Consider the following 25,935-nt stretch of genomic DNA (forward strand, 5'->3'; position numbering starts at 1 on the left):
TAGCAGGTAGTTTAGGGAGTTACGGGGCTCCAATACACAGCGTAAGGCTTACTACGGCTGCATTTTGTGGCAAGGTGAAAATGCAGAAAGATTTCTCAATTTTCGCCACGTAAGTCCTTACGCTGTATATTGGATACCAAACTGCGCTGGTTTGGTATACCTGCCTATGGCCCAAAAAACTACGGGCGAAGGCAGAAATATACGAGCGTAACTTCTAGGTTACGCCGTATATCTGATACCAAACCAGCGCAAATTTCTGCGTCGCCGGCTTTTGCGGGCGATGCTGCATATCGGATCGGGCCCCTGATCCATAGAGGCTTCATTCTTAAAAGCCCAGGAAGAAGCAACTGCTCTAGCAGAATGAGCCGTAATCCTCTCAGAAGGCTGCTGTCCCGCTTTCTCATAAACCAAGCGGATGACACTCCTCAACCAGAAAGACAAGGAAGATGTAGTGGCCTTCTGCTCCCTACGTCTACCCATATAAACAACAAACAAAGATGAAGATTATCTGAACTCCTTAGTAGCCTGAAGGTAAAACTTCATAGCACGAACCACATGAAGGATTGGGACACAAGGAAGGAACAACAATCTCTTGATTAAAGGTACAATCTGACACCACCTTAGGAAGGAAACCTAACTTAGTACGTAAAACCGCCTTATCGGCATGAAAAACAAGGTAAGGTGGGTCACACTGTAAAGCCGAAATCTCCGAGACTCTGCGAGCAGAGGCAATGGCTAATGGAAACAAAACTTTCCAAGATAACAGTTTAATGTCAACAGCATGCATGGGCAAAAACGGAGCCTGCTGCAAGTCACAAAGAACAAGGTTGAGACTCTAAACACAGGTCTGATCCTAGTCAGAGCCTTAACAAAGGACTGCACATCCGGAAGCTCAGCTAATTTTTTGTGCAGCAACACCAACAAGGCCAATATCTGTCCCTTCAGGGAGCTGGACGATAGACCCTTCTCCAATCCAACTTGGAGAAAAGATAAAATTCTGGCAACCTTGACCTTATGTTAAGAAAAACCACGTTCCTCACACCAGTGCATGGTAGATGTGCCGAGTAACCGGATTACGAGCTTGAATCAAAGTATCTATGACACTATCAGAGAAACCTATCCTGGCTAAGACTAAGCGTTCAATCTCCATGCAGTCAGCCTCAGAGAATCTAGATTTTGATTAAGGAAGGGACCCTGTATCAGCAGGTCCCTGCGACAAGGTAACCTCCACGGAGGAGAAGAGGAAATTCTCACCAGATCCGCTAACCAGGTCCTTCGCGGCCAGGATGGAGCAATTAGAATCACAGATGCTTGCTCCTGCTTGATGCGGGCCACTGCACGAGGGAGAAGAGGCAATGGAGGAAAGAGGTATATGAGTCTGAACCTCCATGGAACCGCTAGAGCATCTATTAACTCTGCTTGAGGATGCCTTGCTCTCGACCCGTACCAGGGTAGTTTGGCATTGAGACGAGAGGCCATGAGATCTATCTCCGGCATCCTCCATCTGCTGCAAATCTCTGCAAACACCTTGGGGTGGAGTGACCATTTCCCCGGGTGAAAAGATTGTCTGCTGAGGTTGATGTAGGCGACCGCAGTTATATTGGCTGATTGGAATCTGATAAACTGGGACACACTCAGCTGGGGCCAAGTCTTCAGCGCATTGAAGATTGCCCTCAGTTCCAAAATATTGATTGGAAGAGTGGACTCCTCCTGAGTCCACAAACCTTGTGCTTTCCTGGCACCCCAGACTGCTCCCCAGCCTGAAAGGCTGGCGTCCGTAGTCACAATCTCCCAGGACGGTCTCAAGAAGCACGTGCCTTGAGACAGGTGATCTTAACAAAGCCACCAAGAGAGCGAATCTCTCAACAGGCTGTCCAATACGATCTGTTGGGACAAATCTGAATGATTGCAGTTCCATTGTCTCAGCATGCATTGGGCCCCCGAAGATCTTGAGGTGGCCTGGAGGGCAAGGCACGCTGATGTCAGCTTGCGAAGTCTCTGATCTGTTAGACTCACTATTTTACCCATGCGTTTATATGGATTTCATATTAGAGAGCTACTAATAACGTATTTGGCAAGATATAATATTTGTGATGACTTACTGAGACAAATCACCATCACTGAACACCTGAGTTTATATAAGTAATAAATACAAGTAATAACTACACTCTATACAAATTGCTGTTCTATCATACTTACAATCAGTCTTTAACATTAATTCGTACATGGAATTGATTGTTATATGACAGTTACTATATTGATCACACTATCTATGTGCTTAACATTAATGTTAATGCATTAGTTGAACCTCTATTAGCACGTGACCATAAATGTAGTTGGATAGTGTTATTATTCTGAACTCTTGAACTCAACCACACAGAACCAGATAGTCCAGTAATCCTACCCATTTGATTCTAACCTTATGAGGCTATAATCAGACTTATTCGGTTTTTTAACGGGAATATTCTGCCAGCATTTTAGTTTTAAAAATTCCCAGTTTTTAAATAATTCTAATAAAGATTTAAATTTTAATGTGTGTGTTTCTCATTCTATTCAGATTAATCAGGGGGTCTGTTTTTTGAGTGCTTATATAGTATCTTTTTTGTTTAGTTCCTTTAACTAACAATTTTGTAAATTTTCCTGTTAGAAAGATCCTCATCGATACAGAGTCTATAATCGTACCCAGGAAGTTCACCCTGGTATTTGGGGTAAGAGAACTCTTTCCAAGTTTATCTTCCATCCATGAGACCGAAGAAGACTCAAAAGAAATTCTGAGTGATCCTTTGCCAGACGAAAAAGATGGTTCCTGTACCAAGATATTGTCCAGGTATGGCGCTACTGCAATTCCTAGGGATCTGGCTACAGCCATGTGAGCACCCAGAACCTTTGTAAATATCCTGGGTGCAGTAGCTAAGCCAAACGGAAGTGCTATGAACTGGAAGTGCTGATCCAGAAAAGAAAACCTTAGGAACTGAAAATGATCCTTGTGGATTGGAACATGCAGGTATGCATCCTTCAGATCAATGGTAGTCATAAATTGTCCTTCCTGAACCAGGGGAAGGATCGATCTGATCGTTTCCATTGAAGGAGGGGACACTTAGAAATTTGTTTTGGCACTTCAAGTCCAGAATTGGACAAAATGTTCGCTCTTTTTTGGGAACCACAAAGTGGTTTTAAAAGAAACCCCAGACCTCTTTCTGATGCAGGTACCGGGACTATTACTCCTAAGGAGGATAGATCCCTTACGCAATCTAAAAAGGCTGTCCTCTTCTCTGGTCTTGTAGACTCTGGTCTTGGGCAGATGAGATTTGAATCCTATCCTGTACTCTTGAGATACAACCTCCAGTACCCAAGGGTTCTGAACATCCTGAAACCAGGCGTCTGAGAAAAACGACAGTCTGCCCCCTACTTGATCTGATCCCAGATCAGGGGCCGTCCCTGCATGCAGATTTGTTACCTGCAGGCTTCTTAGTCTGCTTGGACTTATTCCAGGACTGAGCAGGTTTCCAGGTACTCTTGGGTTGCTCAGGCTTGGAGGACGATTGAGTTCTCTGGGACTTGTCCGAACGAAAGGAACGAAAATTAAAAGACTGCCGTACCTTAGGTCTGTTCTTCTTATCCTGTAGAAGGAAAGCACCTTTCCCTCCGGTAACAGTAGAAATGATAGAGTCCAGGCCTGGACCAAATAAAATCTTCCCCTTGAAGGGTAAGGAAAGGAGTCTGGATTTAGAAACCATAACCGCAAATCAAGATTTCAACCAGAGAGCCCTGCGAACTAGGACCACAAAGTCTCAAGCCTTTGCGTTCAGGCGTATATAACTGCATATTCACATCACAGATAAAGGAGTTAGCTATTCATAAGGCCTTAATCCTCTCCTGAAAATCCTTGAGGGGAGATTACACCTCGATAAGTTCTGACAGAAAGTCACACCAGTTGGTGGCAGCCACAGCGGCAACCACCGCCGGTTGAAATAAAAATCTAGTGTGTTGGAACATTCTTCTCAGGTAACTTTCTGTGACAGACCCTTCTGTCAGGACTGAAGGAGTTAATTGTGTTTAGCTAAGAAACTAATTTCCAAAGACAGAGTTGCTGGCTCCAGCTATAATCTAATTAGTGCTAAGCATTCTATTGTTTGATCACCTCCAGAGAGAAAACGCCTAAGTGATAAGAAGGGCCAAGAGTGTCTTGTGGTTGAAGTGTTTAAGTAATATAATCCTATTGTATCATGTCAAAGGGCTTGTTCCCTCCATGTAATGTACAACAGCCTTTCAACCCCCATCTGGGGGGGGGTTCAGACCTGCATAAATACTAGGCATAGCCTTTTAATAAATATCATTCTGTTTTAAACCTGAAAACTGGCTTGGTTGTGAATAGCTGATTCCCTATGCAGGACATTGTTCATCTGGTATTAACCTTGGTATCCTGTTGGTACTGTAACATTGGTGGCAGCGACGGAATGAACCTTATCGCCCAGAAGAGCAACTACACAAGCCAGTAACCTCAGGAAGAGGGGGATTATTACAATACTGACTAAGATGGAAAAGAGAAAAGTAAATTTTGCAGCTTTTAAAAACTTCCTGGAAACAGAAGGAGAGATTGATAGGTACCTTGCGGATTTTGAGAGGCAATGTGCACTACACAAGGTACCCGCAGAGGACTGGGTCACGATATTATCTGGAAAATTATCCGGCCGGGCCAGAGAGGCTTTTCGGGCCATTCCAGATGAGGAAGTCAGCGATTATAATACTGTAAAAGAGGCTCTGCTCTCCAGGTATGCGGTTACACCGGAGGCATACCGGAGGCGGTTCAGAGACACTGTTAAAGTAGCTGGAGATTCCTACCTTGAGTGGGCATGTAAGGTGCACCGCACAGCAGCTCACTGGATAGCGGGGTGCCAAGCCGTATCTGGGGAAGAGGTGCTGCAGCTATTCCTGTTGGAACATTGCTTCGACAAGTTACCCGCAGGAGTTCGAGAGTGGGTTCGGGACCGTAAACCCTCCACCCTGCAGGAAGCGGCTCGCTTGGCAGATGAGTATACGGATGCCCGCAAACTGGACACTGCTACCACTAAGCCCCCTGCTAGAGTGGAGTACAGACCCCCAGTCACCCCAGCAGCTGCCAGTTACCAAACCCCGGCGCACCGCTATACCACACGGCCTCCGGCCACGAACTACCCTCAGAGAGCCCTGTTCAATTTGCGGGGCTACTCACAACCGATTCGATGCTTTGGATGTAAGCAACTAGGGCACAAAAGACCAGAGTGTCCCCTAAACGCAGCGAACCAAGCGCAGTCCTGGAGAAGACCTGCCGGCGGAATCCCACGTAATCCTCAGCCTGCGGCCCGCTACGTAGAGGCGCAAGAATGCTGGAGCATCCTACATGAGGCAGACCTTGTGCAAGCTGCCCACCGGAATAACCGGCAACTGGTTAAAGTGAATGGGAAGAAGGTCAGTGGTCTACGGGATACTGGTGCTACCATGACCTTGCTTCAAAAGAACTTGGTGTCTGAGAAACAGTACACTGGAGACACTGTGGCTGTGAGGGTAGCAAGGGGCGATGTGTTCAGCCTACCTGTTGCCAGGGTACATTTGGATTGGGGAGTGGGCGCTAGACCTGTGAATGTGGGGGTCAAGAAGGACTTACCTGCTGATGTTCTTCTTGGAAATGACTTGGCCCCCCTTGTTTCTGCCTACGCTCCTATGGGTCCCGCTGATGTTAACTCTGTGACTACCCATGCCCAGATCCGTGCAGCAGAGACTGACCCACCTGCTGCTAAGCCCCAGGACGCTGAGCTCAGTAAATCTCTATCCGCTATTGATATGTGGAGGTCCCGTTACAATGCGCTGATGAAGGAGAAGAGGAGCGCAGAGGAAAAAGCACGTTTAGAACGTGAATCTCTGCTAGACAAGCTGCACCGACAGACTGCAGAAAACACCAGCTTGAGAGTGGGACATGAAACCTTAAAGACAAACTTAGCGACACTTGAGGAGAAGCTGACGCTGGCTCATAGTGAGGTGCAGCAACTCAAGGGCACCCTATGTCAGTATGAAGGGATTGTGGATACCTATAAAGAGCAGGTACAGAAAACTCGTAAAGAAGCTGATGGGATTTTGAAGGACTGTTTAGCCCTAGTCTGGGCACTGAGGAAGTTGAACCCTTCTTTGTATGGACAGGAATTCTCTTTCATAACGGGAATACAGATGGATTGTCCTGGCAAACTGACATGCCTACCACCTCCTAGTCCGATCATCCCCAGGTTGACCCGCCAAAGGGTCAAGCCGGGTCTGCCGGAGTGTTCCACAACGGGGGAGATATGTGACAGACCCTTCTGTCAGGACTGAAGGAGTTAATTGTGTTTAGCTAAGAAACTAATTTCCAAAGACAGAGTTGCTGGCTCCAGCTATAATCTAATTAGTGCTAAGCATTCTATTGTTTGATCACCTCCAGAGAGAAAACGCCTAAGTGATAAGAAGGGCCAAGAGTGTCTTGTGGTTGAAGTGTTTAAGTAATATAATCCTATTGTATCATGTCAAAGGGCTTGTTCCCTCCATGTAATGTACAACAGCCTTTCAACCCCCATCTGGGGGGGGGGGGGGGTTCAGACCTGCATAAATACTAGGCATAGCCTTTTAATAAATATCATTCTGTTTTAAACCTGAAAACTGGCTTGGTTGTGAATAGCTGATTCCCTATGCAGGACATTGTTCATCTGGTATTAACCTTGGTATCCTGTTGGTACTGTAACACTTTCCAACTTCTTGTCCATAGGTTCCCTAAAGGAAGACCTATCTTCCAGAGGAATAGTGTTACGCTTGGCTAGCGTCGAAATGGCACCATCCACCTTAAGGATGGAACCCCACAATTCCAGCTGAGAATCAGGGTCGGGGAATACCTTCTTAAAAGTTGACAAAGGGGTATAAGGAGTTCCAACTCTTTCCCATTCACTACTGATAATAATTGCCAAGCGAACTGGGACAGGAAAAGTTTGTGGGGCCTTTCTGTCCTCATAAACCCTGTCTAACTTAGGAATCTTAGGTTCTTCAGGCAGTTTTGCTTCCGGAACCTCTAAAGTAGACAGAACCTCCTTTAGTAAAAAAGATGCTCAATCTTAAATCTGAAGGAGGGCTCCTCGGAAGGAGGGGGTTTAGTAAATGAAGTCATCCTCTGATGCTATAGAGATTAACTCATCCTCGGACAAATGAGACATACTGGCTAAATCCAATTGGAAATTAGCTGAATCTAATTCAGTAGAACTATGTTTAAACTTTCTCTTACATTTCCCAGAGATAGGTAAGGCACTAAGGGCCACAGAAACAGCAGATTGTAACTGCGTGGTAAAGTCCGCAGGCAAATAGCCCGCCCCTCCAGATGGAGAATTAGGCATGCTGAGGGGGAACTGCATGTGAAGCGGTTTGAGGAGATAGGGTAGGCATCTCCCGGACCACAGAATCCTGAGAGGTTGATGGCTCAGAGGGACTAATTATGCTAGGGGGGTTAGCAGATTTAGCTCCCTTCTTAGACTTTAGTAAGGTAACCAGGCAATTGGAACAAAATTAAACAGGTGGACAAACCACTGCCTCCTCACTGTATAAACAGGTATTATTATTAAGAATAGAAGGTGCAGAACCTTTGAATGTATTATAAGAGTTCCCCATTGCTGGAGATGCAATCCCACAGTAAGAAAACAGATTTAAACAACAATTTCTCTGGGACTTGTTTTATTAATAAAAAGAGGCACCTTTATAATCCACAATGGTTGGGGTACTGGACCCAGACAATTATAGAAAGCTCTCCGTATGATTGCTAGAGTTCCTGCAGCAGGATCGCAAGTAAAACAAATGAGCCGCACCCGATTACGTGGTGCGCAAGAAGGGACCTCCTCTGCTATGAGAAAAAGCGTGCAAAGCTATTAGAAGCTGCGCAACTCACAAAAAACGAAAGGAAACCTGCCTGTTCCATTGCCAATACAAAGCAGTACATATATCCCCAAACTGTTCCAAATTAATCTCTGATTAAAGGAGCTATTAACCCTTAATCCTATTAAGGTTATGAGGAGTAACACTGCGACCCTAATAATAGGAGTCCCTGCTAAATAGTAAAATAAAGCAGACTTACCCTCCCGGATCTATGCTGTGGAACAAATACAGCCTCTCAAGTGTGACAGCCTTGCAGCAGTGTTCTGACAGGGACCTGAGTGTAAAAAGGCAAGCAATGTAACTTGTTAACACTGCTTGCCCAGGAGCTGTTACATAGACAGTCTGGATCGTTTCGCAGAAAAACTTTCCCTGCATCTCCAGACCCTAACCTTCATCAATACTCTCACTGAGAGGTTTATATGATTACTTAAAACTCCAGTCTTTTCTTGAAGGGAACATACCCATTTAAGGACTATCCGAATCTTCTGACACTTCTCTGTCATCCTCCTCTAGTGACGAAAGGCAAAGAATGACTGGGGGATAGGGGAATTGGGAGGGATAGTCTTTGCCTCCTCCTGGTGGCCAGTTGTATTTCCAAACAGTAAGGAATGAAGTTGTGGACTCTCCCTGCTTTATGGAAAGAAAAGCTTTTAATTTAATTTTCAATGCCAAAAATACACTGGCAAAAGGAAAAAAAAAACAGTCCTAGTTTTGCATAACCAACACTGTTATATTAATATACATTTTACCTATATGCTTACCTTGTATCTAAGCCTCTGCAGACCGCCCCCTTATCTCAGTGATTTTTACAAAATTGCATTTTAGCTAATTACTGTTATCTATACGGCTGGCACACATGAACTAGCACTGTCTGGCTGCGAAAAGCTAATAAAATGCACTGAGATAAGATGCGGCCTGCTGGGGCTTAGAAACAGGCAGACATTTAGAGATAATAAAGTATATTAATATAACAATGTTGGTTGTGCAAAGCTGGGGAATAGGTAGTAAATGCGTTATATATCTTTTTAAACAATAAGAAAAAATCAAGTAAGTAGACTGTCCCTTTAAAAAGCATTTTCTGATAGACTGGGATACTGCAATCTCAGTGCAATGTACTGCTGGAGTTAGCACTGTGCAAAGCCCCTGGAAAACCCCACAATAAATGTTTATTGTTATTTTCTAAGGGATTGGAAGGGCCTTGAATTTGAAAAAAGCCATGCCAGACACTTCACACAACTAATCTAATAGATTGTAATAGATCCAATAGCATCTGTTCATTGTGTACATACCTAGTGCCTAGTCGGCGGGTTCGAAGCCCCATAAACACAGAGCGGATCAGTTTTCCAAAGGAAGCAGCATTGACAGGTTCTAACTTATGTTCCTGTGTATGCAACAAATAGTGGCAGTAAAGAGTGCTACGTGGAAGGCTGACTCCTTCTGCAGTCTCATAATTATCCAACAGCCATTGCACCTGGTGTAGGACAGAGACATTTAATCAAACAGCTATGACAAATACTCTACTACAATATGTGCAAGAGAAGCCACCTTGAAGCATGTAACAGATAAACTTGGAAACTTGTCTGACTCACCGTGGCGGGAGATGCACGTGTGGTGTGAGAATAGGACTGAGTTGGACTGCCCATGATGAATCCTCCTTGGATGACATAAGTCCCTGTTCCGGTACCAGTTCCACTTCCTCCACCACCAGAAGCTGTAGCAGGTGTGGCATTGGTCAGGATCTGTCCCCCAGACACATACATCGGAACAGAGGGGCTGCTGGCAACAGTAGGAGATGAAGTAGGAGAGCTGACCTGTCCTGTGGCTGTTTGAGATTCATAATAAGTGGATCCAGTGGCTTGGCTGTAAAGAGGGGTCTCAGAGAAGGGGTAAGAACCAGAGCGGCTGCATAGACAGAAACAAAAATATACACCCAGCATTAACATAACTAATAATATTAATAATAATAAGTACATCTATATCAACACAGATAAATGCACACACTGTAGAATGTTATGAAACCATAACACTTCAAAAACATGAATGCAATTATTAAAGGGACAGTCTAGTCCAAAATAAACTTTCATGATTCAGATAGGGCATGTAATTTTAAACAACTTTCCAATTTACTTTTATCACCAATTTTGGTTTGTTCTCTTGGTATTCTTAGTTAAAAGCTAAATTTAGGAGGTTCATATGCTAATTTCTAAGCCCTTGAAGGTCGTCTCTTAGCTCAGGGCATTTTGACAGTTTTTCACCACTAGAGGGTGTTAGTTCATGTGTGTCATATAGATAACACTGTGCTCACGCACGTGGTCAGCACTGATTGGCTAAAGTGCAAGTCTGTCAAAAGAACTGAAATAAGAGGGAAGTCTGCAGAGGCTTAGATAAAAGGTAACCACAGAGGTAAAAAGTGTATTAATATAACTGTGTTGGTTATGCAAAACTAGGGAAGGGGTAATAACATAAATTTATGCTTACCAGATAAATTCCTTTCCTTCCGGATAGGGAGAGTCCCCGGCGTCATTCCTTACTGTTGGAAAATACAACACCTAGCTACCAGGAGGAGGCAAAGACACCCCAGCCAAAGGCTTAAATATCCCTCCGACATCCTCATTACCCCAGTCATTCTGCCGAGGGAACAAGGAAAGGTAGGAGAAACATTAGGGTATAAATGGTGCCAGAAGAATAAAATAGATAATAGGGGACCGCACATAGACAAGAAAAAACGGGCGGGGACCGTGGACTCTCCCTATCCGGAAGGAAAGAAATTTATCTGGTAAGCATAAATTATGTTTTCCTTCCCAAGATAGGGAGAGTCCACGGATTCATCCTTACTGTTGGGAAAACTATACCCAAGCTCCAGAGGACACTGAATGAATAACGTATGTAAGGAGGACCAGGTAGCCGCCTTACAAATCTGATCCATAGAGGCCTCATTCTTAAAGGCCCAAGAGGAAGCTACTGCTCTCAGGAGGACGATTTCCCGCTGTCTCGTAAGCTAAGCGGATGACACTCCTTAACCTAAAAGATAGGGAAGTCGAAGTAGCCTTCTGCCTCTTACGCTTCCCTGAATAGACAACAAACAAAGAGGAAGATTGTCTTAACTCCTTAGTAGCCTGAAGATAGAATTTGAAGGCGCGAACCACATCCAAATTGTGAAGTAAGCGTTCCTTTGATGAAGAAGGATTAGGACACAAGGAAGGAATCACAATCACCTGATTGATGTTATCTGACACAACCTTAGGAAGGAAACCTAATTTAGTACGTAAAACAGCCTTATCTGCATGAAAAATCAGATAAGTGGGCTCACATTGCAAAGCAGAGATCTCAGAAAGCCAATAAAGAGAGAACCTTCCAAGATAACAATTTAATGTCAATGGAATGCAGAGGCTCAAACGGAACCTGTTGCAAAACCCAAAGAACAAGATTTAGGCTCCAAGGCGGAGCCCCAGATCTAAACACAGGTCTGATCCTAATCAGAGCCTTAACAAAGGACTGCACGTCTGGAAGCTCAGCCAGTCTCTTGTGCAATAAAACCGACAGGGCCAAAATCTGTCCCCTCAGGGAACTAGCAGAAAGGCCCTTTTCCAGCCCATCCTGGAGAAAAGATAAGATCCTGGCAACCTTAACTCTGTGCCAGGAAAAAAACACGCTCTTCACACCAGAATAAGTAGGTTCTCCACAACTTGTGGTAGATATGCCGAGTAACTGGTTTACAAGCTTGAATAAGAGTATCAATGACACTCTCAGAGAAACTTCTCTTGGCTAAGACTAAGCGTTCAATCTCCACGCAGTCAGCCTTAGAGAATCTAGATTTTGATGAACAAATGGACCTTGTATCAGCAGGTCTCTGCGACAAGGTAACTTCCACGGAGATGAGGACATCCCCACTAGATCCACGAACCATGTCCTTCGCGGCCACAATGGAGCAATCAGGATCACTGATACCAGCTCCTGCCTGATGCGGGCCACCACTCAAGGAAGAAGCGGAAATGGAGGAAAAAGATAGATAGAGTTTGAACCTCCAGGGCACTGCTAGTGCATCTATTAGATCCGCTTGGGGATCCCTCAACCACAACCCGTACCTGGGTAACTTGGTATTGCGACGGGACGCCATGAGATCTTTCTCCGGCGTTCCCCACTTGCTGCATATCTCCGCAAACACCTCGGGATGGAGAGACCATTCCACTGGATCGAAGTATTGCCTGCTGAGAAAATCTGCCTCCCAGTTGTCCACACCCGGAATGTGGATCGCTGACAGCGAACAGCTGTGGGCCTCCGCCCACTCCAGAATCTGAGATACTTCATCGCCAAGGAACTTCTCGTTCCCCCCTGATGGTTGATGTAAGCCACCAAGATATGGAATCTGATAAACTGGGACAAACCCAGAAGTGGCCAAGCCTTCAAGGCCTTGAAAATTGCCCGTAGTTCCAAAATATTGATCGGGAGGGAGGACTTCTCCTAAGTCCACAACCCCTGTGCCTTCCTGGCACCCCAAACAGCTCCCCATCCGGATAGGCTTGCGTCCGTAGTCACAATCTATCTACCAGGATGGTCTTAAGAAGCATGACCCTCGGGACAGATGATCTGGACAGAGCCACCAAGAGAGCAATTCTCTTGACCGGCTGTCTAATACAATCTGTTGAGACAGATCTGAATGATCGCCGTTCCACTGCCTCAGCATGCACAGTTGTAAAGGTCTGAGACGGAACCTGGCAAAAGTAATGATGTCCATGCAGGACACCATGAAACGAATCACCTCCATACAGTGAGCCACAGAAGGACTCAAGGAGGTCTGGAAGGCATGACATGCCGAAGTTAGCTTGAAACGTCTCTGGTCTGTTAGAAATATCCTCATGGATATGGACAGTACCCAGGAATTCCACCTTGGTACTTGGGATAAGAGAACTCTTTTCAAAGTTTATCTTCCATCCATGTGATCGAAGAAGACTGAGAAAGGGACTCAGAGAATTCTTCTGCAAGACAAAAAGATGGTGCTTGCAACAGAATATCGTCCAAGTATGGGGCTACTGCAATACCCTGAGTTCTGGCAACGGCTAGAAGAGCCCCCAGAACCTTCGTAAAGATTCTTGGAGCAGTAGCTAGGCCAAACGGAAGGGCAATGAACTGGAAGTGCTGGTCAAGGAATGCAAACCTCAGGAGCTGAAAGAGTTTCTGTGGATTGGAACATGAAGGTAAGCGTCCTTCAGATCTATAGTGGTCATAAACTGGCCTTCCTGAATTAAAGGAAGGATGGACCTTATCGTCTCCATCTTGAAGGAAGGGACACTGAGAAATTTGTTTAAGCACTTTAGGTCCAGAATTGGGCGGAAAATTCCCTCCTTCTTTGGGACCACGAAAAGGTTTGAATAAAACCCCAAACCTCTTTCTTCGATAGGCACTGGGACAACAACTCCTAAGGTGGATAGATCCCGAACGCACCCTAGAAAGGCATCCCTCTTTTCTGGTCTGGTAGACAGATTCGAAAGAAGGAATCTGCCCCTTGGCGGATGAGATTTGAAGCCTATCTTGTATCCCTGAGATACCACCTCCAGGACTCAAGGATCCTGTCCTTCCTTGAACCAGGCGTCTGAAAAAAAGACATCCTGGATTGGGGGCCGCCCCTTTATGCCGATTAGTTTTTTGGCTGGATTCTTATTCTGCTTGGATTTATTCCAGGACTGAGCCGGCTTCCAAGAATTTTTAGGTTGCTCAGGCTTGGAGGAGGATTGTTGTCAGAACAAAAGGAACGAAAATTAGAAGATTGTGGTCCCTTAGACTTCTTCTTCTTATCTTGCGGTAGGAAGGCACCCTTGCCTCCGTTAACCGTAGAAATAATAGAGTCCAGGGCTGGACCAAATAAAATCTTTCCCTTGAAGGGAAGAGAAAGCAGTCTGGACTTAGAAGTCATATCCGCAGACCAAAACTTCAACAACAGCGCTCGGCGGGCTAGGACCGCAAAGCCAGAGGCCTTTGCATTTAGGCGAATAATTTGCATGTTTGCGTCACAGATAAAATAATTAGCAATTCCCAGAGTTTTAATTCTGTCTTGAATATCCTTGAGGGGAGACTCCACCTCAATGAGTTCCGACAAAGAGTCGTACCAGTAGGTAGCTGCTCCGGAAACTGCGGCAACTGCAGCCACCGGTTGAAACTAAAATCCTGTATGTTGAAACATCTTTCTCAGAAAGGTTTACATTTTCTTATCCATCGGCTCTCTGAACAAAGAACTATCCTCAAGAGGTATAGTAGTACATTTAGCAAGCATAGAGATAGCACCATCGATATTAGGAATGGAGCCCTACAAATCCAGTTGAGAGTCCGGGACCAGGAACAACTTTTTAAAAGTAGACGAGGGGGAAAAGGAAGAACCAATTCTTTCCCATTCGTTCTTAATAATGTTCGCCAGCTTAACTGGCACAGGAAAAGTCAAAGGAACTTTCCTGTCTTCGTAAACTCTGTCTAATTTAGGTATCATAGGTTCTTCAGGCAGCACGGCCTCTGGAACCTCTAACGTAGACAGAACTTCTTTTAAAAACCCCCGCAAGTGCTCAATTTTAAATCTAAAGGACGTTTTCTCGGCAGCAGGAGGCTTAGACGCTAAGGACTCCGACCCAGAAAGTTCACCCTCTGAAGCTACAGAGGTTAACTCATCATGGGATAACTGGGACATAATAGCTAAATGCGATAAATATTTAGATGACTCCGGGTCAGGAGAGCTATATTTAACCTTTCTCTTGTTTTTGTTAGAGCGAGGTAATGCACTGGGGGCCGCAGACACCACCGTTTGTAACTGTGCGGCAAAGTCCGCAAGAAGAAGGCCCCCTCCGTATGGAGGATTAGATGTGCTACGGGGAACTGCATGTGGAGTGGATAATGTAGCAAGGGTAGTAATTTCACAGGACGCAGAGTCCTGAGCGGTAGATGGCTCAGAGCGACTAAGAGCCTTAGCAGGCTTGTCTCACTTCTTAGACTTTATAACGGTGTTAAGGCATGTGGAACATAATTGAGTGGGCGGGAAAACCATGGCCTCCTCACAATATAAACAGGTATGATTTAGTACAGAAGGAGTATCTTCTAACATGTCAGAGTCCTCCATAGCTCAGGTTATACCCACAGAAGGACACAAATAAAAATGTTTTTTATTATAGAAAACTGCCCCTTTATGCTCCCAATGGCTGGGGCACTCACCACCTCCTAGACCCAGACAGTTAACAGAGGAAACGCTCTCCTCAGGTTCAAGTCTCAGCCAGAATGGAGGAAATTAACATAGACCACACCCGGTCACATGGAGGGCAAGACAGTATTTCCCCTGTTTTAACAAGTACAGCAAGTAATAGGAGCTGTGCAACACTTTCAAAAACGAAAATGAAATTTAAAAGTGAAACCTGTTTATGCCAGCCAAAAACACACAGTCTATCAGCCTAGGAAAATATCACACAAAGCAGCATGTAAATAATTAATACACTGATTAATTAACCCCCAACTGCTCAATAAACCCCCTTCAGAGGATATTAACCCTGGATCCTATCAAGGTATAAAGGAGCCACACTATGACCCTGTTATAGCGTTTAATGTGTAAAAATTGAAATGATCTTACCTCCAGGATACATGCTGTGGAACAGAACACAGCCATTCAAGTGTGACAGTACTATAGCAGCGCTCCTGACATGGACTTGAGTGAGAGAAAGCAGGCAGTGTAACTCGTCAACACTGATTGCTTAGGAGCTGTTAGCAGTAGTCTGGATGGTTTCGCAGAAAAACTTTCCCTGCATCTCCAGACTCTAACATTCATCAATACTCTCACTGAGAGGTTGAAATGACTATTTAAAACTCCAGTCCTATCTCGAAGGGCAGATACCCTTTTTCAGGACTCTCCGAATCTTCTGACACTCCTCTGCCACCTCCTAACGTGATGAAAGGCAAAGAATGACTGGGGTAATGAGGAAGTGGGAGGGATATTTAAGCCTTTGGCTGGGGTGTCTTTGCCTCCTTCTGGTGGCCAGGTGTTGTATTTCCCAACAGTAAGGAATGAAGCCGTGGACTCTCCCTATCTAAGGAAGGAAAAAGTGATTATCTATCTTTTAAGACAATAGCATTCTGGTATAGACTGTCCCTTTGAATACAGCTTATCAGTTTATCATGGCTATGCCTCATCCCTGTATCCAAAAAAATCCCAGAATAAATAAGCAAAATATACTATTCAGAGTAAAACAGTGGAATTACTTTAGTATTCATATAGAATTTCCATTCCAAGGAACCAATAAAGTCTAGATTATATGGAACACACTGATGATAGTTTAACTTTGACAGTGATACCCATTCACAATTCTGACTGGTTAAAAGGATTAATCAGTAAGGTGTAAAAAGTCTACAAATGGAAGAGGAGGAACCTTTAGGATTATTAGAAATGTCACAGGATTTAAGAATAAGGATCCTGTAGCTATGGGCGAAAGGTCCCAAAGGACTCAAGGGAAGATAATAAAATTAGATTTTTATTTTAGAGGTTTTCTTTTTTAAATTAATTTTAAAATTCTAAAAAGTTAATTTAATGTTGGAGGTTTAGGATGAGGGATTTTACCAGTGAAGTTGAGGATCAAAAATGAAGGGGTGTTTGTAGTGAGAGGACAGAAGGAGGCATTTGCAGTGGGGGGTTGGGCTGAGGGACAATTTACTTGAAAAAGTTTTATTCTTTAAAAACAGCTGTCAAAATGCACTGAGAAAAGAGGCGGCCTTCAAGGGCTTAAAAAACATAATTTATGTAAGACCTTACCTGATAAATTCATTTCTTTGATATTAGCAAGAGTCCATGAGCTAGTGACGTATGGGATATACATTCCTACCAGGAGGGGCAAAGTTTCCCAAACCTCAAAATGCCTATAAATACACCCCTCACCACACCCACAATTCAGTTTAACGAATAGCCAAGAAGTGGGGTGATAAGAAAAGAGCGAAAGCATCAAAATAAGGAATTGGAATAATTGTGCTTTATACAAAAAATCATAACCACCACAAAAAAGGGTGGGCCTCATGGACTCTTGCTAATATGAAAGAAATTAATTTATCAGGTAAGTTCTTACATAAATTATGTTTTCTTTCATGTAATTAGCAAGAGTCCATGAGCTAGTGACGTATGAGATAATAAATACCCAAGATGTGGAACTTCCACGCATGAGTCACTAGAGAGGGATGGATAAAATAAAGACAGCCAATTCCGCTGAAAAATAATAATCCACAACCCAAAACAAAAGTTTTAATCTTAATAATGAAAAAAAATGAAATTATAAGCAGAAGAATCAAACTGAAACAGCTGCCTGAAGTACTTTTCTACCAAAAACTGCTTCAGAAGAAGAAAAAACATCAAAATGGTAGAATTTAGTAAAAGTATGCAAAGAAGACCAAGTTGCTGCTTTGCAAATCTGATCAACAGAAGCTTCATTCCTAAACGCCCAGAAAGTAGAAACTGACCTAGTAGAATGAGCCGTAATCCTTTGAGGCGGGGATTTACCCGACTCTACATAAGCATGATGAATCAAAGACTTTAACCAAGACGCCAAAGAAATGGCGGAGGCCTTCTGACCTTTTCTGGAACCAGAAAAGATAACAAATAGACTAGAAGTCTTTCTAAAATCTTTAGTAGCTTCAACATAATATTTTAAAGCTCTTACTACATCCAAAGAATGTAAAGATCTCTCCAGAGAATTCTTAGGATTAGGACAAAATGAAGGAACAACAATTTCTCTACTAATGTTGTTAGAATTCACAACCTTAGGTAAAAATTTAAATGAAGTCCGCAACACCGCCTTATCCTGATGAAAAATCAGAAAAGGAGATTCACAAGAAAGAGCAGATAACTCAGAAACTCTTCTAGCAGAAGAGATGGCCAAAAGGAACAGAACTTTCCAAGAAAGTAATTTAATATCCAGTGAATGCATAGGTTCAAACAGAGGAGCCTGTAAAGCCCTCAGAACCAAATTAAGACTCCAAGGAGGAGAGATTGACTTAATGACAGGTTTGATACAAACCAAAGCCTGTACAAAACAATGAATATCAGGAAGATTAGCAATCTTTCTGTGAAAAAGAACAGAAAGAGCAGAGATTTGTCCTTTTAAGGAACTTGCAGACAAACCTTTATCCAAACCATCCTGAAGAAACTGTAAAATTCTAGGAATTCTAAAAGAATGCCAGGAGAATTTATGAGAAGAACACCAAGAAATGTAAGTCTTCCAGACTCGATAATAAATCTTCCTAGACACAGATTTACGAGCCTGTAACATAGTATTAATTTCTGAGTCAGAGAAACCTCTATGACTAAGAATCAAGCATTCAATTTCCATACCTTCAAATTTAATGATTTGAGATCCTGATGGAAAAAAGGGCCTTGAGATAGAAGGTCTGGTCTTAACGGAAGAGTCGGAGGTTGGCAACTGGCCATCCGAATGAGATCCGCATACCAAAACCTGTGAGGCCATGCTGGAGCCACCAGCAGTACAAACGAATGTTCCATTAGAATTTTGGAAATCACTTTTGGAAGAAGAACTAGAGGCGGAAAGATATAGGCAGGATGATAATTCCAAGGAAGCGACAACGCGTCCACTGCCTCTGCCTGAGGATCCCTGGATCTGGACAGATACCTGGGAAGTTTCTTGTTTAGATGAGAGGCCATCAGATCTATTTCTGGAAGTCCCCAGATTTGAACAATCTGAAGAAATACCTCTGGGTGAAGGGACCATTCGCCCGGATGTAACGTCTGGCGACTGAGATAATCCGCTTCCCAATTGTCTACACCTGGGATGTGAACTGCAGAGATTAGACAGGAGCTGGATTCCGCCCATACAAGTATCCGAGATACTTCTTTCATAGCCTGAGGACTGTGAGTCCCACCTTGATGATTGACATATGCCACGGATGTGACATTGTCTGTCTGAAAACAAATAAACAATTCTCTCTTCAGAAGAGGCCAGAACTGAAGAGCTCTGAAAATCGCACGGAGTTCCAAAATGTTGATTGGTAATCTCGCCTCCTGAGATTCCCAAACCCCCTGCGCTGTCAGAGATCCCCATACAGCTCCCCAACCTGACAGACTCGCATCTCTTGAGATCACAGTCCAGGTTGGAAGAACAAAAGAAGCCCCTTGGACTAAATGATGGTGATCTATCCACCACGTCAGAGAGTGTCGTACATTGGGATTTAAGGATATTAATTGTGATATCGTTGTATAATCCCTGCACCACTGATTCAGCATACAAAGCTGAAGAGGTCGCATGTGAAAACGAGCAAAGGGGATCGCATCCGATGCAGCATTCATGAGACCTAGAATTTCCATGCACAAAGCTACCGAAGGGAATGATTGAGACGGAAGGTTTCGACAGGCTGAAACCAATTTCAGACGTCTCTTTTCTGTTAGAGACGAGGTCATGGACACTGAATCTATTTGAAAACCCAAAAAGGTTACCTTTGTCTGAGGAATCAATGAACTCTTTGGTAAATTGATCCTCCAACCATGTCTTTGAAGAAACGACACAAGTTGATTCGTATGAGATTCTGCAGAATGTGAAGACTGAGCAAGTACCAAGATATCGTCCAAATAAGGAAATACCGCAATACCCTGTTCTCTGATTACAGAGAGAAGGGCACCGAGAACCTTTGAAAAGATCCTTGGAGCTGTTGCTAGGCCAAACGAAGGGCCACAAACTGGTAATGCTTGTCTAGAAAAGAGAATCTCAGAAACTGATAATGAGCTGGATGAATTGGAATATGAAGGTATGCATCCTGTAAATCTATTGTGGACATATAATGCCCTTGCTGAACAAAAGGTAGAATAGTCCTTATAGTTACCATTTTGAATGTTGGTATCCTTACATAACGATTCAATATTTTTAGATCCAGAACTGGTCTGAAGGAATTCTCCTTCTTTGGTACAATGAATAGATTTGAGTAAAACCCCAGACCCTGTTCCAGAACTGGAACTGGCACAATTACCCCAGCCAACTCTAGATCTGAAACACATTTCAGAAACGCCTGAGCCTTCACTGGGTTTATTGGAATGCGAGAGAGAAAAAATCTTCTCGCAGGCGGCCTTACCTTGAAACCTATTCTGTACCCTTGTGAAACAATGTTCTGAATCCAAAGACTGTGAATCGAATTGATCCAAATATCTTTGAAAAATCGTAACCTGCCCCCTACCAGCTGTGCTGGAATGAGGGCCGCACCTTCATGTGGACTTGGGAGCTGGCTTTGACTTTCTAAAAGGCTTGGATTTATTCCAGACTGGAGAAGGTTTCCAAACGGAAACCGTTCCTTTAGGGGAAGGGTCAGGCTTCTGTTCCTTATTCTGACGAAAGGAACGAAAACGATTAGCAGCCCTGTATTTACCTTTAGATTTTTTGTCCTGAGGCAAAAAGGTTCCTTTCCCCCCAGTAACAGTTGAAATAATAGAATCCAAATGAGAACCAAATAATTTATTACCTTGGAAAGAAAGAGAAAGCAAAGTTGACTTAGAAGTCATATCTGCATTCCAAGTTTTAAGCCATAAAGCTCTTCTAGCTAAAATAGCTAAAGACATATACCTGACATCAATTCTAATGATATCAAAGATGGCATCACAAATAAAGTTATTAGCATGTTGAAGACGTTTAACAATGCTATGAGTATTATGGTCTGACCCTTGTTGCGCTAAAGCCTCCAACCAGAAAGTTGAAGCTGCAGCAACATCAGCCAAAGAAATAGCAGGCCTAAGAAGATTACCTGAACATAAATAAGCTCTCCTTAGAAAGGATTCAAGTTTCCTATCTAAAGGATCCTTAAAGGAAGTACTATCCGCCGTAGGAATAGTAGTACGTTTAGCAAGAGTAGAGATAGCCCCATCAACTTTAGGGATTTTGTCCCAAAACTCTAATCTATCAGATGGCACAGGGTACAATTTCTTAAACCTTTGAGAAGGAGTAAATGAAGTACCCAGATTATTCCATTCCCTAGAAATTACTTCAGAAATAGCATCAGGGACAGGAAAAACTTCTGGAATAACTATATGAGGTTTGAAAACCGAATTTAAACGCTAAGTAGATTTAGTATCAAGAGGACTAGACTCCTCCATATCTAATGCGATTAACACTTCTTTAAGTAAAGAACGAATAAATTCCATTTTAAATAAATATGAAGATTTATCAGTGTCAATATCTGAGTCAGAATGATGACGGTCACTTAAAAAATTCATCTGAAATATGAAAAGTTTTAAAAGACCTTTTACGTTTACTGGAAGGAGGAATAACAGACAGAGCCTTCCTAATAGATTTAGAAACAAATTCTTTTACATTAACAGGAACATCCTGAGCATTAGATGTTGAGGGAACAACAACAGGTAATGGATTATTACTAATGGAAATACTATCTGCATTAGCAAGTTTATCATGACATTCATCACAAACTACAGCCGGAGGAACAGTTACCACAAGTTTACAACAAATGCACTTAACTTTGGTAGAACCAGCATCAGGCAGCGTCTTTCCAGAAGTAGATTCTGATCCAGGGTCAAGTTGAGACATCTTGCAATATGTAATAGAAAAAACAACATATAAAGCAAAATTATCAAATTCCTTAAATGACAGTTTCAGGAATGGGAAAAAATGCCAATGAACAAGTCTCTAGCAACCAGAAGCAATGAAAAATGAGACTGAAATAATGTGAAAAAAAGGTGGAGACAAGAATGACGCCCACATTTTTTGGCGCCAAAATGACGCCCACATTATTGGCGCTAACGCCTATATTTTTTGGCACTAAGTATGACGCCACAAAAAATAACGCCCACATTTTTGGCGCAAAAAAACGTCTGACACAAAAAACGTCAAAAAAATGACGTAACCACGAACAACTTTCGGCGTCAATTAGGGCGCCGGAAATGACAAAATTTTTGCGCCAAAAAAGTCCGAGCCAAAAATGACGCAATAAATTGAAGCATTTTCAGCCCCCGCGAGCCTAACAGCCCGCAGGGAAAAAAGTCAATTGAAAAACTTTTAAGGTAAGAAAAAATAATCATTCATATGCATTATCCCAAATAATGAAACTGACTGTCTGAAATAAGGAATACCGATTACCCTGAATCATGGCAAATATAAGTTTAAACACATATATTTAGAACTTTATAAATAAAGTGCCCAACCATAGCTTAAGAGTGTCATAATAAAATAAGACTTACTTACCCCAAGACACTCATCTACATATAGTAGATAGCCAAACCGGTACTGAAACGAGAATCGGTAGAGGTAATGGTATATTAGAGTATATCGTCGATCTGAAAAGGGAGGTAGGAGAAGAAATCTCTACGACCGATAACAGAGAACCTATGAAATAGATCCCGTAGAAGGAGACCATGGTATTCAAATAGGCAATACTCTCTTCACATCCCTCTGACATTCACTGCACTCTGAGAGGAAAACCGGGCTCCAGCCTGCTGCGAAGCGCATATCAACGAAGAATCTAGCACAAACTTACTTCACCACCTCCACGGGAGGCAAAGTTTGTAAAACTGAATTGTGGGTGTGGTGAGGGGTGTATTTATAGGCATTTTGAGGTTTGGGAAACTTTGCCCCTCCTGGTAGGAATGTATATCCCATACGTCACTAGCTCATGGACTCTTGCTAATTACATGAAAGAAATTAGCATATGAGCCTACCTAGGTTTAGCTTTTAACAAAGTTTACCAAGAAGAACAAAGCAAATTTGATGATAAAAGTAAACTGGAAAGTTGTTTAAAATTGCATGCCCTAATTTTGACTAGTGGTATTCACAGATAAGGTCAATTACTGTGGTGGGGATTGAGGCAGCCCAGTAGAAGGGGCATAATTTCTAGGAACCAAATTTACAGTTATTTTATCTATTTACTTTAAACTGAAACAGATCTTTTGTTGTGATTCTAACAGAATTGAACAGATTCTTTTTATACAAATGTCGAAAACAACAATAATCATCATATTAAAAAGGGACATGAAACCCAAAATTTTCCTTCATGACTCAGAGCATATCATTTTAAACAATATTGTAATTTACTTCTATTTTCAAATTAGCTTCCTTCTCATATTCTCCTTTGTTGAAAAAAAAATGCCTAGGTAGGCTCAGGAGCTGATGGATGCACACATGTCTCTTGTCGTTGGTTTACTGGTGTATTCAGCTAGCACCCAGAAGTTCACTGATGTTTCCTCAACAAAGGAAACTAAGATAATTAAACACAATTTATAATAGAAGTAAATTGCAAAGTTGTTAAAAAATATATAATCTATCTGAATCACGAAAGAAACATTTGGGTTTCATGTTCCTTTAAAGCAAACTTTCATATTTTTTTTCTTTTTAAACAAATCACCAAATATTTTACTTGCACTGCAAGAAAATAATTCACTCATGTACCAATTCTACTGTTCATTACAGGGGAAAACCCCCCCAAAACACTGCATGCACAGAATAAAGTTATACAACATCACATCCAAATATAGCAATCACATTTTGTTTGTATTGGTAACATTACACACAATCACAACACTACACACCCAGGCCTTATGCCCTTGCTCATTTTTTTATGCTGAAAGTGTAACGCTGCACATACACTATTTGTACTATGCTCTTAGATGAATATTACATACAACCAACAAACTGTGCTATCACTGTAACATTTCACACTTTACACAGCAATCACTCTTTGCTCCTTACACTGTGCTCCAAGTGTAACACTACTACCTACCTTACCGCTAGATTTAGAGTTTTGTCTGTAAAGACCTGCGTTGCTAACGAGCCTTTTTTTCCAGCGCACCATTTAAACAAAGCTGGTATTACGAGTTTTCTGAATAGCTGCGTTAGCCTCAGAAAAGTGAGCGTTGAGCCAAATTTAGCTCCACTTCAACCCTCAACACCAGCGTTGCTTACGGTAGCGGTAAACTGGAAAAACGTGCTCATGCACGATTTCCCCATAGGAAAAAATGGGGCTGAGCTGGCTGAAAAAAACCTAACACCTGCAAAAAAGCAGCGTTCAGCTCCTAACGCAGCCCCATTGTTTCCTATGGGGAAACACTTTCTAAGTCTACACCTAACACCCTAACATGAACCCCGAGTCTAAACACCCCTAATCTTACCCTTATTAACCCCTAATCTGCCGCCCCCAACATCGTCGCCACCTGCATTATACTATTAACCCCTAATCTGCCGCTCCGGACACTGCCGCCACCTACATTATCCCTATGAACCCCTAATCTGCTGTCCCTAACATCGCCGACACCTATATTATAGTTATTAACCCCTAATCTGCCCCCCCCAACGTCGCCGCCACCTACCAACACTTATTAACCCCTAATCTGCCGACTGGACATCGCCGCCGCTATAATAAATGTATTAACCCCTAAACCGCCGCACTCCCGCCTCGCAAACACTATAATAAATTTTATTAACCCCTAATCTGCCCTCCCTAACATCGCCGCCACCTACCTACAATTATTAACCCCTAATATGCCGCCCTCAATGTTGCCGCTACTATAATAAAGTTATTAACCCCTAAACCTAAGTCTAACCCTAACCCTAACACCCCCCTAAGTTAAATATAATTTAAATAAAACGCACTAAAATTACTATAATTAAATAAATTAATCCTATTTCAAACTAAATACCTATAAAATTAACCCTAATATAACTACAATATAACTAATAGTTACATTGTAGCTATTTTAGGATTTATATTTATTTTACAGGCAACTTTGTATTTATTTTAACTAGGTACAATAGCTATTAAATAGTTAATAACTATTTAATAGCTACCTAGTTAAAATAAGTACAAAATTACCTGTATAATAAATCCTAACCTAAGTTACAAATACACCTAACACAACACTATCAATAAATTAATTAAATAAATTAACTACAATTATCTAAACTAAAATACAATTAAATAAACTAAACTATAATACAAAAAAAAACAAAACACTAAATTACAAAAAATAAAATAATATTACAAGAATTTTATTCTAATTACACCTAATCTAAGCCCCCTAATAAAATAAAAAAGCCCCCCAAAATAATAAAATTCCCTACCCTAAACTAAATTACAAAGTAATCAGCTCTTTTACCAGCCATTAAAAGGGCTTTTTGCGGGGCATTGCCCCAAAGTAATCAGCTCTTTTACCTGTAAAAAAAATACAACCCCCCCCCCAACATTACAACCCACCACCCATACACCCCTACTCTAAAACCCACCCGATCCCCCCTTAAAAAAACCTAACACTACCCCATTGAAGATCACCCTACCTTGAGCCGTCTTCAGCCAGCCGGCCACCGATGGGACAGAATAGGACATCCGGAGCGGCAGAAGTCTTCATCCTATCCGGGCAGAAGAGGACATCCGGACCGGCAGACATCTTCATCCAGGCGGCATCTTCTATCTTCATCCTTCCGGAGCGGAGCCATCTTCTATCCAGCCGACGTGGAGCCATCCTCTTCTTCCGACGGACTAACGACGAATGAAGGTTCCTTTAAATGACGTCATCCAAGATGGAGTCCCTCGAATTCCGATTGGCTGATAGGATTCTATCAGGCAATCGGAATTAAGGTAGAAAAGATCTGATTGGTTGATTTAATCAGCCAATCGGATTGAAGTTCAATCCGATTGGCTGATTGGATGAGCCAATAGAATGCGAGGTCAATTCTATTGGCTCATCCAATCAGCCAATCGGATTGAACTTCAATCCAATTGGCTGATTAAATCAACCAATCAGATTTTTCCTACCTTAATTCCGATTGGCTGATAGAATCCTATCAGCCAATCGTAATTCGAGGGACGCCATCTTGGATGACGTCATTTAAAGGAACCTTCATTCGTCGTTAGTCCGTAGGAAGAAGAGGATGGCTCTGCGTCGGCTGGATAGAAGATGGCTCCGCTCCGGAAGGATGAAGATAGAAGATGCCACCTGGATGAAGATGTCTGCCGGTCCGGATGTCCTCTTCTGCCCGGATAGGATGAAGACTTCTGCCGCTCCGGATGTCCTAT

At 42.6% G+C, this 25,935-nt stretch overlaps 1 protein-coding gene across 2 annotated transcripts in view; it reads right to left on the reverse strand.

The window, feature by feature from the left end:
• The window catches only part of RFX1 (regulatory factor X1), a 183,939-nt gene that overhangs the window by 34,927 nt on the left and 123,077 nt on the right, over positions 1–25,935 (reverse strand). For both annotated transcript variants that reach the window (XM_053718169.1, XM_053718170.1), the window contains 2 exons: positions 9,507–9,819; positions 9,207–9,388 (listed from right to left, as the gene is read on the reverse strand). In XM_053718169.1, the coding sequence (XP_053574144.1) occupies positions 9,207–9,388; positions 9,507–9,819 (495 nt within the window). The remainder of the gene's footprint in view (positions 1–9,206; positions 9,389–9,506; positions 9,820–25,935) is intronic.

Source organism: Bombina bombina, chromosome 6 (assembly GCF_027579735.1).
Source record: "Bombina bombina isolate aBomBom1 chromosome 6, aBomBom1.pri, whole genome shotgun sequence".
Lineage (NCBI taxonomy): Eukaryota > Metazoa > Chordata > Amphibia > Anura > Bombinatoridae > Bombina > Bombina bombina.